Consider the following 13,529-nt stretch of genomic DNA (forward strand, 5'->3'; position numbering starts at 1 on the left):
GCATATGATCTTCACTAGGACAATGCATGAATTAACTTACTACACTTACTGCATAGGTGATATAGGGTCACGTATGGGAGAGATAAATAAGTTTCCCAACCAACCTCTGGTATCTTCCTTTGTCTATTGGCACTTGGTCTAGGTATTCTCCAAGCTTGTGATTTGAAATTATTAGAATATCTGCAGGTTTACACTTCAGTAGTCCAACTTCTGATAATAGATCTAGGATATATTTTTGTTGGGAAAGGAATATGCCTTTCTTGGACCTAGCAACTTCGATACCTAGAAAATATATGAGTCCTCCCAAATTTTTGATATCAAATTTTCTTGCCAATTGCTCTTGAAGTTTTGCTATTTCTTCTAGATCATCTCCTGTAATGATCATATTGTCTACATACACTATCAAAACAGTTACTTTACCTCATCGATGCTTTAAGAATAACGTACGATCTGAGTTATTTTGTTTAAAACCATATTTCCGCATTGCCAAACTCAATCTCCGAAACCACACTCTAGGAGAATGCTTCAAGCCATATAGTGTTCGCTAGAGTTTGCACACCGTTTTTGCTTCAAAATTTGCTATATATCCTGGAGGAACATCCATGCAGATTTCTTCTTCAAGATCTCCATGGAGAAAAACATTTTTAACGCCAAATTGGTGCAGTGGCTAATCAAGATTAGTTGCAAGAGACAACAAAACTCTAACAATATTCAATTTGGCCATCAGTAAGAATGTCTCTTGATAATCCATGTCATATGTTTGTGTGTAGCCTTTTGCTACTAGCCTTGCCTTGTACCGTTCAACTACTCCATCAAATATGTATTTGATAGAGAATACCCATTTACACTCCACTGTTCTTTTACCTTCATGTAAAGGAACAAGACTCCAGGTCTCATTTTTCACTAATGCCTTCATTTCTTCTTTCATGGTTTGAACCCACCGAGGGTTTTTCAGAGCTTCATCAACACTTGTGGGGACATGTTGTGAGGAGAGTTCATTTACAAACTTTTTGAGGGATTCAAACAGTTCTTGTGTAGACACATAATTAGCGATAGGGTATTTTGATTTGTTTCCCTTCACTTCGGGGGAATATCTGTTTGGTGGTTTGTCCCGATTGCGCCTAACAGGAATTCATAGCCAACATGAATAGCCATATCGTTAGAATTTTGAGGTGTGATAAGATTACTTACCTCAATGATATTCTCAGGAGATGGGTCGTTGGATACTGAGGAGAAGAGGGGTACTGTTTCATCATCAATTTCTGAGGACATTTTCTCTGGATCTTGTTCCATTGGTCGCTATATCAGTGTCCTTGAACCAGTCAAATGTCATCCAATTTAGTTCTTCTTCTCGTGTCTCCCTCTGAAGAAAGGAATTGGATGTAGTGGACAAGTAGAAAGATTCAAATTCAAGAAACGTGATATCCATAGTTACATATGTGCACTGAGTAGTTGGATCGTATTAGCGATACCCTTTTTTATGGACTACATATCCCAAAAATAGATACCGAATGACACACGTATCAAGCTTCGAGCGCTGGTTTTTGTGGAGATTAACGAACACAACGCAACCAAAAATTCGAGGGGGGAGCACGAGCACCGAGGGTAATGAAACATAGTTTGATAGGACTTGTAGGGGAGTCTAAAACTCAAGAATTTTTGAAGGCATACGGTTAATGAGGTGGACGACAGTAGTAACAGCATCATGCCAATGATGACTAGGCACTTGGGCCCCAAGTAAAAGAGCCTCAGTTAGTTCAAGAATGTGGCAATTTTTCCTCTTTACAACACCATTCTGTTGAGGAATTTGGGGGCATGAGGTTTCATGAATCAATCCATGGCACGAAATTGATGATTCACATATCCTCCACCATTATCAGATCGAAGAATTCGAATGTTGGCGGACAACTGAGTTTGGATCATCTTATGAAAGGATTGAAAGGTTTGAAAGACGTCATCCTTGTGTTTTAAGAAGTAAAACCAAGTCATTCGTGTGGAATCGTCAACAAATATGACAAACCAACAGACACCAGACCTAACATCTTTTAGGGAAGGGCCCCACACATCAGAGTGAATTAAAGCGATCAGATCATCACTCTTATTCATACTTAACGGATAATTGACTCAATGACTTTTAGCTAGAACGCAAGTCTCACATTTAAAATCCAGAACTGACAAATTCAAAAATAGATCAGGAAACATATGTTTCAAATACCCAAACGAAGGATAACCTAACCGAAGATGCCACATCAAAATCTGTTCCACTTTGAGGTCGCTTGGGTGCCGCATATGATAAACACGGCCTATGCTGAAATCTTCCATGTAATAGAGCCGCCTCCTCTTAGTACCACGCCCAATGATCTCCTTGGTGAGAATATTCTGAATAAGACAAAATGTAGGGTAAATCAGAACAACACAATTCAGCTCGTGGGTAACTTTACTCAATGATAGTAATTTGTGAGAAAGAGAAGGCACAAGTAGTGTATTAGATAATGGTAGGGCTGGTGATAACATCACTGTTCCCGCCCCTGATATCAGAGAGATAATTCCATTAGCATTGGCAATGCTAGTCCGTTGGGGAGGAGAGGTCTGAGAAAAATCCTTCGTATCAAATGTCATATGGTTTGTTGCTCCAGAATCCAGTATCCAAGTACTGCCGTCAGCTTCTCTAATAGATCCAAAGAGAACATTACCTGGAGTAGAATTTGAATTGTTGATTGGAATAAGTGAAAGACGTGGCTCTAATGCAGCCATTGCAGCCTTCCCCGTGCCTTCAGTATTCCCACTTGAATCCCAGTGCTTTCTAGCCTGGAGTTCATGCGACCAATCAGGATACCCGTGTAGCTTGAAGTAGTTCTCACGGATATATTTCACATTTTCATAGTAAGAGCATCTGGTTCCATCGTGATTTGGAGGTAGAACCAGAATTGCTACTGTGCAGAGAGATAGACCGAGAGTGCGAACCATATTTGACGCTTTTAGATGCCAGAACTGCTCTTGAAGGATCATCGGAACAACAAGTTATCATCATGACTTGACAAATAGCCTCTCTGCGGACGTGAGCAAAAGCTTGATCCACTGTTGGAAAAGGTTGTATCTGGAGAACATCACTCTGGATATGATCTAGGCGATCATCGAGACCATCCAAGAATATATTTACCATCTAATCTTGAATCGAGGTATTATACCGTTGTATATCGACTGGGCACTCCATCGGATTTGGTCGACGGAAATCTATTTCACGCTAGAGGCCCTATAGATTACTGTAGAATATTTCAAGAGAACCACCAGACTGTTTGAGACGTGTCACATGTCTTCGGAGATCATACACCTGAGAAGTATCACTGCCATCAAAGTATGTTGTAGCAATGGCATCCCAAATCATCTTGGCTATTGAAAATCAAATGAAGTTGCTGATGAGGGAAGAATCCATGGAGTTAATGAACCATCCTTTGACAATGTCTGTGCGCCATTGTCGAAACATAGGATCCGTTTGAGGAGGTTGAGGGAAATCGCCATTCAAATACCCCAGTTTGTCTTTTCCTGAGTGATACATCTCAACAACCTGGGACCAGAGTGCATAGTTGGTGTCATCCAACTTGATTCCAATCAGTGCAGCAATATCGGTGGTTTGGGTCGGGGCTGAAGCTTTGCTCCAAGCTTCAGTCATTCTCTTGGTCAACTCGTCGAGGGCAGAACAAGACGAATATTCACTAGACTGGAATTCTGTATCGGCCATGGATGAAGACATAAGTCTAGTTTGAGTCGAGTCTTAGTCCGAGTCCAATCCGAGTCATCAGAGTTGACTCAGTTTGGGTTGGGTTCGATCGGATTGTGTCGGGTCGCTGGAAATTAATTTCACCCAAAGTTAGGTAGTAGAATTATTTGGAACCATCGCCGTCCCCGCGACGCTGGTTCCTGAACAGTGCAAGACAGGAGGTCTCAAAGATGGGATGAGGCTTCGGCGAGCCTATCGGATTGTGGTTTCTCGCCCGGCCCGTCGTTTGCCGGAGAAGATTTCAGCCCGTTCGCCTTCTACGGCTGTGGCGTAGGAAGACTTCTCGCCCGATCCATCATTCGCTGGAGAAGATTTTAGCCCACTCTCCTTCCACCAATGCGACGCAAGAAGACAAGGGGTTTGCTCGCCTCCTAGTTACCTGTGTCGTTGCCGAACGGGAATTTTCCTCCCGCAGTCGTCGAACTGGTTAATCTAGTTCTGATACCATGTTAACTCGTAAAATCTTTCTTCACCTTCTTATCTTAAGTCATACACTTACATTTTATTTATATACATATTATTATAGTTACTCCTAACTTGTCTCTCAGATCATCTCCGAGGCCGTAGCTACAGAGGACTTCTTCCTCTGTTTTTACGGATCTGAAAGACCGTACTAGAGGAAGAAGTCCTCTGGAGGAACTCACGCCAACCGTGTCCTCGTACACTTTGAGTTTTGAAAGCGGTGAGGATTGGCTCAAAGCACTCTTCAAGAAACCTGGGCTATTTAAAAAGCAGAATACAAAGTAAATGCATGATCACAGTGAGCAGGACCTAAAATATTTGAAGTGGATAAACGATTTTACTTGTTCTCCGGTTGGAATATAGGAAGTTTGCATGTGAAATAAAACTTTTTGAGTACAAAACTAGATTAAGAATCAAAGCATATCACCTAATAATAATTCCAAAAATAGGGTAAAGATACCGCAAAAGACTTGAAGATCATTAGTGTTTCTCACTCCTTGAAGTCATCCTTGTCATCAACTGGAATTGGACTGTTCCTCCAAAAAACAGCAAGAGCACTCCCACCCAGCTGAGGAAAAGAAAATAGGTGGTTAGGAAAACATCTAAAGGAAGATAAAGACTTTTAAGCAATTAAAGAATGGACTCTTACCGCCATGCATACAACACTGACAGCCGCAGGGACTGCAACCAAAGGATTGGTGAAATGCTTTTGAGCAAGCAAAAACCCGAGTGCGGAACTCTGGGGAAAGCAAATAAAATTGGTAACTGTTTAGTGGTTGATATCTGACTGAAGCTAATAACAACATTGTTTTCCTTATTTTAATGGGTAGCTATTGATAAAACTATTTTCCTTATTTTCATGTGCAGCTTTTGATAGAACTATTTAACCATTCTGTTCATAGCTTATTACATAAACGCTACATTATGTTATGTCAGCTACATGAGCCATTTTAGCTAACTCCTTGCCTAAGGCATCAGAACACTACCAAAGGAAGATCATGTACCTGCATCCCACATTCTATGGAAATGGTGCGGCAAGTGGATTCACCAAAAGTAGCAAACTTTGAAAACCAATAGCCCAGAGCAAATGCAGCAGCATGCAGTAGAGCCACAGGAACTACCAGTTGTGCCCCTTGGGTCTTTAAGACTTCTGAAACTTGCCCAATCTTGGAAACAATGATTAGATAACATCAAAATTTTTGAATGAAACAACTGGATCACCATTTCCTTGGACTAATACATCTAACAAGAATGACTGAAATGTCTAACAACAATGCACAGATACAACATTTCTGCCATACTTACAGGGCTAGCACAAAGAAGGGTTGTCAAGATAACACCAATCAATGGTGTGAGGGTGATAATACGTTCAGTAAATTTTGGAAAATACTCGTGTGACAACACTGCAACAGGAGAATTGAGCTTAGAATTAAATCTTACAACTTAAGGAGTTTTGTGGGAATTCACTGGTAATCTATTGAAATAAATTTACAAAACAACAATCAAATACCTCCAATAACTGTAGGAACCAGTACAACCTGAAAGGTACTGATGGCAAGTCCCTGGGAATAGAATATGCAATTAGTAATCTGGATGGTCAGAAATTGAGAATAACAGCTCTGAATAATGAATCTACAACTTGCTAAAATCAGAGTATTTTAGCATGACCACCGCAATATCCAGAAACACACCGACATAGGTGTTACTAACAATGACTAAAGAACCCTAGCTTTTTTGCTTAATCTTTTAACTCTCTTCCCCTCATTTTCCTTTTTATTTTAACATTCCACAAAATATAAGGTCATTACATTCAATACTAATAATCTTTGAGAAAAATCAAAAATAAAAGAGAGCCCTTGAATGTCTGTGTGTGATTCAAGAGAAACATAAGATCCAACTCCAATAATTGTCACAGAAAACACCCTACATTTCTAGATCTAGATCCACAAGAAGCTATTAGTTGGAGAACCCTCATATGGCGAACTTAACCCAGGAGGTTTGACAGCTTAAGAAGATGAGTGACATCCCTATTCACAATGAACATGCTCTGGCACAACACAGTTTTTCCAGTTCCACCAAGAAATCCACTTAGCTTCGAATAAGGTCAAGGGAGCATGCAACAAACAAAACTTGTCCAGCTATGCCCGTTACAAGGTGGGACCAAACCCACCATGACCACACGAGCTGGCATGATGAGTCATCACATGAGTTGGAAGATTTGGCAATCTCTCTAGCCTAAAGTCCCTTTCTCTCTTTTCTCCTCTCCTCTCTACCCGAGCTCTCTCTCTCTCTCTCTTTACTCTTTTTCTCTTCTCTCTCCCTTCTCTTCTCCCTGTCTCATCTTGCTCAAGGTTTCAAGCATGGGGTCCTAAATTCAATATGGTATCAAAACATCAAATTTAGGATCCCCACGTCAAAAGAATGCTCTAAGAAGTTATGATCAAATCTACTCATAGAAGGCTCTTTGTGAAGCAAAATTGAAGTTTGTGAGATAAGTTTTTCATTCTTGTTATTAAGACTTCATGCTCTTGGTTTTCTGACCTTAGAAGATGGTTCAAAGATGATTTTATTGCTGTCTTCATCTTATGAAATTATTGAGATTTATGCATCTCGGATTAGAAGAAGTTGACCAAGGCAGTTTTGTCGATTTGCAAGTTCTTGGCTGAAAATTGGTTTATGTTGAGATTTTCTACATAAAAAGTTATAATTTCGTGGGAACAAGATTTTCCTGATGAAGAAAAATGTTCTTGAGCTTATTATGAGTGGTTTTTTATCCATTGGATTTCAGAAATCTAATTACTTAGCTTCTATGCTAAGCTTCTCCATTAACGTAGTTGTTTGAAGAACTCTACTCGGTTTTGTGATTTTTTGGAGAATTTTTTTAGAGCCACGAGTTGGCTTATTGTTCTTGAAAAATCAAGAATAGAATATTATGTTTTACATAAAAGGAAGCAAACACAAAATAAGTAAGGAAGTGGTTCTTTTGGAAAGTCTAGTTGGTGCCAATCTATTTGAAGAAAGATTGCTGTTTTTTAGAGATCTCACATTCAATCAATATCTTCTTGATTAGGCCTAATTTGTTTCATTTTCAATCAATCATATCTTGCCTAATGTACGAGGAACTAAATCTAGACTGGTTTATTCCAAGATAATCTTGGAAAGATCAAATTCAGAATTGCCACCTCACCTTACTTGATCTCATTCTTATTGATTGATTTTTGCTATTCTCTACAAGGAAGACTAGAAAATTGATTATAGAAATTTTTGGCCAGCAAGTTTACTGGCCTAAGAGGGTTCCCTCCTTGCTTAAAGGCTTCAAAAGCTTGGGTTCTCCTCCCATCACCCGAGCTAGTCTTGGCTGCACTTGAATCTCCAAGCCACTTAGGCTACTTAAAATTTGAGTACATTATTACCCTTGAATTGCCTCTTATGGCTGAAGAATACATGGGTAGCAAGAATGGTATTCTCAAGATTACTACTATACCCTTGCGGGGGATATCAAATTTCTTGAGCTGGTCAACATTGGTTCGATGGTTTCTTATAACAAGGACCTACTTAGTCACCTCACCAAACTTGGGCTACCCATTGATGAAGAAGATGTGGCTTATGCTAAGTGGTTAAAAATGACACTTTGGTAATTAGTTGGCTCATCAACAACATGGAAGAACCTGTCTCCAACAATGTTGTTCATCTCGACACTGCCAAGCAAATTTGGGAGACATGAGCTAAGTTGTACTCCAGCTCCGACAACTTACACAGGCCATATGATATTCTCCAAAGAATGTTCAACACTAAACAAGGAGAAAATATCCATGAATATTTGGCTCGTTTTAGAGGTCTTCTTCAAGAATGGAAGCTAGCTCAGCCTACCTTCACTGATGTCTCTGTCCAAGACAAGCAGAAGGAAACTGAAAAATAGGTGATTTGGGGAGAAAATATAAGAGAAAATGGATTTCTGGAAGAGAGGCAGCTTTGCTGCCTTGGGATCCATTTTCTCTTATATTTTCTCCCCAAATCACCTATTTTTCATGGTATCAGAGCAATAACGCAAGTCTTGGGCAAGTTTCTTTGGATTTTGTGGATCTTCTCTCCATTTTTGGCAATCTCCTTGAAGATTTTCCCCACATTTCTGGACTGGTAGGGTAAAATTTTCATTTTTTCCCCTTTTCTGCCTATCTTAACCTATTGGCTAATGATTACTGCTTCTATTTGACTGAATGTTGGGATTTAGAAGTGTTTAATGATCCCAATTTGAGGAAATTTCTCAAATCTGCAAGCGTCGTCAACCTAATGCTTGCGGCATTATCCATATAGCCTACGCCATCTTGATTTCTTACAATTAGGTCATTCTTTCATTGATTTATGGTCTCAATTGCTGGAATTGATTACTATTGGTTCTAAATTGAATGAATTGGGTGCTGCATTGCCCTAATTGAATTCGGTGTGGGGCCCACTTGACTACACAAATATTGAAATTTGGGGAAAGTGCTTCCCTTTGGTTAATTGACGCTCCAGTGTATTGAATTGTTGTGTTTGGTGATATTTAATGACTGATTCCAGCACACGGGTTGCTGTCCAAAGGACTGTTGAGAGCTCAGATGTGAAATTCTCTCAGTCTATTCAGATAACTACGATCCGGTTGAATGGATCGAATTATGTAAACTGGTCTAGATCAGTTTTGATGTATTTGAGGGCTAGAAGAATGGTAAAATATATAAATGATGATCCCCCGGTACTTATTACTGAAGATTGGGTGGCAGAAGATAATTTATTAATGACTTGGTTGGTCAATAGTATGGAATCCAGATTTAGTGATCAGATTTTGAGTTGCAATACTGCTAAGGCAATGTGGACTACATTGGCTTCCATTTTGTCTCAAGAAAGTAATTTATCAAGGATCTATGAGTTATATGTGAAGTTCTTTAATATGAAGTGTGGAGGTAGATCAGTGACAAATTATTTCACTGAGATGAGGGGAGTACTACAGGAGATTAGTACATTCCATCCTTTTACTACGAATGTTGAAGACATCCATAAGAAAGAAAATCAGATTCAAGTAGCCCGGTTTTTGGATGGTTTGGGGCATGAGTATGATGCTATTAGAGCCCAATTGTTGGTTAATGAGGATTTGACCATTCTTAAGCAAGTTTTTAACAGAGTTGTTCGAGCTGAAGGTGCAGTTGTAAATAAGAATGAGTAAGGTGGAGCCCTCTCAGAAGCAACTGCTCTTAACCTTCAATCTTCTACTAGTAAGCCCAACGATCAATTTCATGGTGGTAATAATAGAGGTAGAGGTCACTCTTACACAACTCGTGGTCGTGGCCGAAATGATCGGGAGGATCGAAAATGTGTTTATTGTGGTAGGACTAATCATATTTCTGAGAAATGCTGGGACAAATTTGGTAAACCTACCTGGGCCAATTCTATAGTCACAGATAAGGACGCCTCCTCACACACTAGATCGTATGAGAAAATTCAGCAGTTATTACAACGACTAGGTGAACTGACTGCTTCATTTACTGCTTCTCAGACTACTGAGATTCCTCCTTCCTCAGCGAGTGCCACGATGGTTAGTACAGGTATGAATGCACTAAATGTGTCTCATTCCCCCTCTTGGATCATTGATTCAGAAACCTCTTTCCCAACTAATAAACTCAAGATCTTTGTACTCACTAATCCATGTGGGACTATTCCTCAACACTCCCCCTCACGTGTAGACACTCTTGGACCCATTTTAACAAGGTATCAGAGCAGATACTCATATGTGGGCCTACACCTAAAAACTATCTACTTGTAGAGCCACAAAAAAGGGCCTACACCTAAACTATCTACTTTTAGAGCCACAAAAGAGGGCTTACACCTAAACTGCCTAAATTATCTACTTGTAGAGCCACAAAAGAGGGTCTACACAAAAGAGGGCCTCTTCCCTTGACTTGTCTCTTAAAAATAAATTAAATCTTGAGCTGTCAAATATTTTACGGAATGAAACCATGTACTGGAAGCAGAGAGCTAGATTTCGTTGGCTGGTTAAGGGGGATGGAAACACTAAATTTTTCTATTCTATTGCCTCGGCCAGAAGAAGGGTTAACCGCATCACCTCCCTCTGTCAGGGGATCAAGTGGTCATGGATAACCATGGGATGGCTAACATTTTAATGAAGTTTTTCACAGATCTTTACACCGAGGAGCACTACAACCATCCTATTTTGTACCAGCTTGAGTATAACTTCATTTCCTCTTCGGATGTGGACTTCTTAGAGCGGCCATTCAGTACTCAGGATATCGAGGCTGCTACTCTTGGCCTCCCTAAAGATTAAGCCCTTGGTCTTGATGGCTTTAATGGTGAGTTCTATAAAAAATTCTGGGAGGTCATAAAAAATGATGTTTTTGCTTTTGTTCAAATTTTTCATCAAATGGGGATCACTCACAAGGCTGTGGGAGCTTCATTCATTGCCCTTATTCCAAAAAAAGCAAACTCTGCATTACCTCAAGATTTTCATCCAATTAGTCTCACCACGAGTTATTACAAAATCATTGGACGAATTTTGGCCAATCATTTGAGAGTCCTCCTTCCCACGATCATTAGCCCTTGTCAAAGTGCTTTTATACGAGGTCGAAATATCCTTGATTCTGCCATGGCTGCACATGAACTGTTGGATACCTTCAAAAATTCAAAAAAACCCAGGTTTGTCTTGAAACTCGATTTTGAAAAAGCATTTGATCGTGTAAATTGGAAACTTGTTGACCAGTTGTTTCATAAGATGGGATTTTGGAATTTTTGGATGAGGAGTTGCATTTCGAATGTTTCATATTCTGTGTTAGTCAATGGTAAACCTTGTGGATATTTTAATCCAACTAGAGGTATTCGACAAGGGGACCCATTATCTCCGGTCATCTTCACTCTCATTGCTGAACATCTTGCCTCAATGGTCCGTCTTGCCAAAAATTCTGGGTGGCAACAATCTATCTCTGATGACCCATCTCAAGACATTTCTTTGCTGCAATATGCTGATGATACTATTCTCTTTGGGGAAGGTACGTTAGCAGAAATTTCTCATATTAAAGCCCTGTTAAATTTATTTGAAATCTCTTCTGGTCAGAAAGTTAGTGGGTCAAAATCATCAATTGCTGGTTTTAATATTGATCCTTCTGTGTTAAATTCCATGGCCCAATATTTGGGATGTAAAATTGCTTCGCCTCCATGTACTTATATGGGATTGCCTTTATCTCCTTCATTACCCTCTAAAAGCTCTTGGCATCCTATTATTGAGCGTTTGGAAGGTCGTTTGACCACTTGGAGAGGAAGATTCTTATTTAAGGCTGGAAAACTTGTTCTCATTAAGTCTTGTATGCATGGAATACCTTCTTATTTCCTTTCACTTTATCGATGTCCTGCTTCTGTTTGCCAAAGAATTGAACAACACAAAAGAAATTTCCTTTGGGGTGGACCAAATGGTGAAAGGAAATACTCTCTGGTGAAATGGGTTGAGGTTTGTAAAGCAAAATCTCTTGGTGGGCTTGGGATCTGTGATACTGTCACTACAAATTCAGCATTGATACTTAAATGGATGTGGAAATTTAAATTATTTTCTGAATTAATTTGGAGAAAATTGGTGTCAGTAAAAGCAAATAAATTGTTGGGTTGGTGGACTGAGGGTGGGCGATGTAATAAGATGTCTCCAGTATGGAAAAAAATTGTAAAGTTATTACCTGTTTTCAAATCTGTTGTAAAATGTTAGTTGGGCACGGGTTCTGTGACAAGATTCTGGACCGATTGGTGGACTGGTACTCAGAACTTCAACAACAGCCACAACTTGATCTCAAATCTGGCAAGAAATACTGAAGCCTCTATTTCTGACCTACGAACTGATTCAGGAGGGTGGAACCTAAATCTCAGAAGATCACTATCAGACTCTGGGGCCTTAGTGGCTTCTGATCTCATCACGATGTTGTCTTCGGTAAGTCTAAAAAATTCAGCAGATACTCTCATCTGGATGCCCAACTTGAAAGGTAAATTTTTCTACTTCCACAGCTTATACCTTCCTATGCTCCTCCAACCACCCACAAATAAATCATCCATCTGCCATTGCATGGACTCTTCATGCTCCCCCTTGTGCAAATTTTTTTATATGGACTGCCTGCTGGAACAAAGTCCTTACGTCGGACACCTTAATTCGAAGAGGTGCCAATGTCCCTGATCCTCTTTGTCCCTTTTGCCAAACTTCTACAAAGACTATCTCCCACATCCTCCTACATTGCGAGTATGCCTTTTTTGTGTGGACTAGCCTTTTAAACAAAATCGGTTTCCAATTCTGTTCCTCTCATAATCTCCCTTCTACCATCCTTTCAATTACAAATACCAGCCTACCAAAACTCGGAAAAATATTAATATCTTGCTGTGTGGGCCATCTTATTTGAGCATTATGGAAATAAAGGAATAATCGAAAATTCAACCTGAAGTTTATTTCTAGAGAAATATTGGTTGAAAAAATTATTGCTCAAGTTACTTCGTGGATTTTATTGCAAAAGGAATTTCGTGATCATCGAGGGAGAAACTTCCGCGAAAACTAGCACATTGCAGCTAAAATGACCTATCCAGCAAGGCCCCCTGTTATGGTGAGTTGGTCCCCTCCCCCTATTGGCCATTTTAAGTTGAACTTTGATGGTAGCACGTATGGATGTCCGGGCCCTGCTGGTTTTGGTGGAGTTGTTCATGATGAAAATGGGATTTTTCTTTTTTCTTATGCCGGGCCAATTGAAAATTCGGATTCTACAACGGCGGAATTAACTGGATTATTACACGGACTTCGGATTTTCAAAAGTCGTGCAATTGGGCCCCTTTGCATTGAAGGTGACTCAAAAGTGGTTATCAATTGGTGCGCAAATAAAGATCGTCCTCCGTGGCGGCATTGAGATACGTATTACGATATATGTAATTTAATTTCTACTTTAAATTGTAAATGGAATTATATTCTTAGATTTGCTAATCATTTAGCGGATGCCCAGGCTAAACTAGGCGTCTCTCTCCAACACCTTGTTGTGGAAGGAGGCCCTGTTTAGCAAGGTATTGTAATCTCTCTTTTTCTTTTAATACAACTTACACATCTTATTTAAAATAAAAAATAGTCCCACATGGATTAGTAAGTACAAAGATTTTGAGTTTATTAGTTGGGAAAAAGGTTTCCTAAGTTGGCTAGTCATTTTGAGATAGGGCCTTGGACCCAATTTAACAGAAACCTTAGCCACTGCCATTTGCCTAGCAAATATTAAGCCATATCTCGAGGTTGCTA

At 39.7% G+C, this 13,529-nt stretch overlaps 1 protein-coding gene across 1 annotated transcript in view; it reads right to left on the reverse strand.

Moving 5' to 3' along the window:
* Positions 1 to 4,544: 4,544 nt before the first annotated feature.
* The window catches only part of LOC137950898 (sodium/pyruvate cotransporter BASS2, chloroplastic-like), a 56,064-nt gene continuing 47,079 nt past the window's right edge, over positions 4,545 to 13,529 (reverse strand). Inside the window, exons 9-13 of the mRNA XM_068797560.1 lie at positions 5,751 to 5,802; positions 5,546 to 5,643; positions 5,245 to 5,406; positions 4,890 to 4,979; positions 4,545 to 4,808 (exon numbers count right to left, since the gene is read on the reverse strand). Coding sequence (XP_068653661.1) covers positions 4,731 to 4,808; positions 4,890 to 4,979; positions 5,245 to 5,406; positions 5,546 to 5,643; positions 5,751 to 5,802 — 480 coding nt within the window. The 3' untranslated portion in view covers positions 4,545 to 4,730. The remainder of the gene's footprint in view (positions 4,809 to 4,889; positions 4,980 to 5,244; positions 5,407 to 5,545; positions 5,644 to 5,750; positions 5,803 to 13,529) is intronic.

The sequence above is a fragment of the Aristolochia californica genome, unplaced genomic scaffold (assembly GCF_029961685.1).
Source record: "Aristolochia californica isolate CCGP_79_NKW_82.1479 unplaced genomic scaffold, dmAriCali1.0.hap1 SCAF_14, whole genome shotgun sequence".
NCBI lineage: Eukaryota > Viridiplantae > Streptophyta > Magnoliopsida > Piperales > Aristolochiaceae > Aristolochia > Aristolochia californica.